The sequence below is a fragment of the Cyprinodon variegatus genome, unplaced genomic scaffold, assembly GCF_000732505.1.
Source record: "Cyprinodon variegatus isolate N-32 unplaced genomic scaffold, C_variegatus-1.0 Scaffold625, whole genome shotgun sequence".
NCBI lineage: Eukaryota > Metazoa > Chordata > Actinopteri > Cyprinodontiformes > Cyprinodontidae > Cyprinodon > Cyprinodon variegatus.
The window spans coordinates 234,182-236,237 of NW_015151078.1; the positions used below are offsets into that span (position 1 = coordinate 234,182).

The 2,056-nt window shown below is 35.3% G+C and overlaps 1 protein-coding gene across 1 annotated transcript in view; it reads left to right on the plus strand.

The window, feature by feature from the left end:
* ripk2 (receptor interacting serine/threonine kinase 2) overlaps positions 1–2,056 on the plus strand; it is a 24,423-nt gene that overhangs the window by 3,637 nt on the left and 18,730 nt on the right. The window contains exon 2 of the mRNA XM_015393119.1: positions 1,317–1,470. Coding sequence (XP_015248605.1) covers positions 1,317–1,470 — 154 coding nt within the window. The remainder of the gene's footprint in view (positions 1–1,316; positions 1,471–2,056) is intronic.

The window sequence follows — 2,056 nt, forward strand, 5'->3', positions numbered from 1 at the left end:
GAGAGGAAAAACTCCCTCTTAACAGGAAGAAACCTCCAGCAGAACCAGGCTCGGTGTGAGCGGCCATCTGCTGAGGCCGACTACATAGAATCACTTGATTATATTTCTTTCTTAATTAATTTTCAATAAAATCGTATTTTTTTATTCATAATTGAAACTCAGAGTATTCTGAGTTTCAGCCTCACTGCCACAGTCTGCCACTCTGGGTCCCTGAGCAAGACCCTGAAGTCCCAAACTGCTCCCCGGGCGCCGCACAATAGCAGCCCACTGCTGCCCAAGGAGATCGGTGAAATGCAGAGTTAATTTTGTTGCTTTATACTTGTGACAATGTAATGACAATAAAGTGGAATTCTTCTATTTTAATTATTTAATTGGACAGTTGATCATTTGATTGTACATTTAAAAATGTCATGGTGTAAATAGTAATGAAATTATAAAGAGAATTCTGTATTAGATGAAATAATAAATGTATTTATTTATTTATTTAGCATATTTATATTTTGGCCGTCGATATACTACAGAGATCACTACAAAATAAGTGTTAAAAAGTCTCTTGTAAGTATGAGATTTAAAGTCTTAATTTGAACTTGTTGAATCACAATTGTGAGAAATTAAGGCATATATTTGACTATCGGTCATAAATATGAGATAAAAAATCTTTATGAGATAATTTGTATCTCATTATTATTAATTTCATAGACAAAAGGGTCTTTATTTCTTGTTATTACAACTTTAAATCTCTTAATTATAAAGTTAAAGCTATTAGCAATGATCAGAGTCATACATAAAATAAATTAAGTCATAAGTATTAGACATAAGGTCGTTATTTTGACAAATAAAATAATATTTCCAACCATTAAAGTCATAATTTATTAAATCTACAGTCCTAGCCCTTTCATATGAAATACATCAATTTGACATAAATAGATGTAACTTTGATTTATTTATGTAATAAATGATACAAATATATAACCTTCAATAAAAAAAAACACAAAGTTTTGTCTCCAGTTGAGTCTACTGTCTAGTTGAACACCGAGGTATTTATAACACTTCCTGTCCCATGATGTTAAATTGTGAAATAAAGTCATTATTATCTAATATCTGATTAATTATTTTGAAAATAGATATAATGACTGACTATAGAGTGAAGTAATTATATTTATTTATAAGGGGTCACCAGTCTGTTGCAGTGTTATTTTTATTTATTTATTTTGGGGTATCATTGCTTGGACTAAGAAAATGCTAATTGCCTTCGTTAGTTTTTATTAATTACAGGCTGAGGTCAAAGGTCACCTGCGCCTCTTGCTGTGTTTCAGAGAGAGGAACTGCCTGCTGAAGGAAGCTGAGGTGCTTCACAAAGCCAGGTTCAACCACATCATCCAGATTTTTGGCGTCTGCAACGAGCCAGAGTTCTTCTGCATAGTTACAGAGTTCATGAGCAACGGCTCTCTGGATCAGCTGCTGCATGAGGTAACTGCACTGCATCGCTGAGCTCAGTGTCACTGTCTGCTTTTCTAGAGGTTGGCTTCCTGCAAACAGCGGGCATTCTGCTTCACACAGTTCACAACTCTTCTGCTTCTCGTACCACATAAACCAACCGCACGAAGTTGCTGAACGTCCCGTGCTTAGCTGGTTGGTTTTTAGGTTCCTATTTCTTTGTGTTGGCTGCAGTTTTTGTTCTCCTGCTCCAGCAGCAATTCCTTTATTTATCATTTGTTGTAAACAAGGTAGTTTTGTCTTTGCTTTCCTGTTAATGAAACTGATAATAAAAGTAAAACGCTGAATTCAGTTTCTGTTCAGTTTATTTATAAAACGCCAGTTCACAACACTTTACAGTTCAACAAGATCATCCAGTCAAACTGATTCAAAGTTTTCTATTGAAAGAAAACCTGCTGATTGCATTGACTCACACTAAGCATGCTTGTAGCGACAGTGGAGAGGAAAAACTCCCTTAGAACAGGAAGAAACCTCCAGCAGAACCACACTTAGAAATATAAAAAGAAGCATAGATACAAAAGGAAACTGTAAATCAGCTCCACAGGCGGCCTCGTCCAGT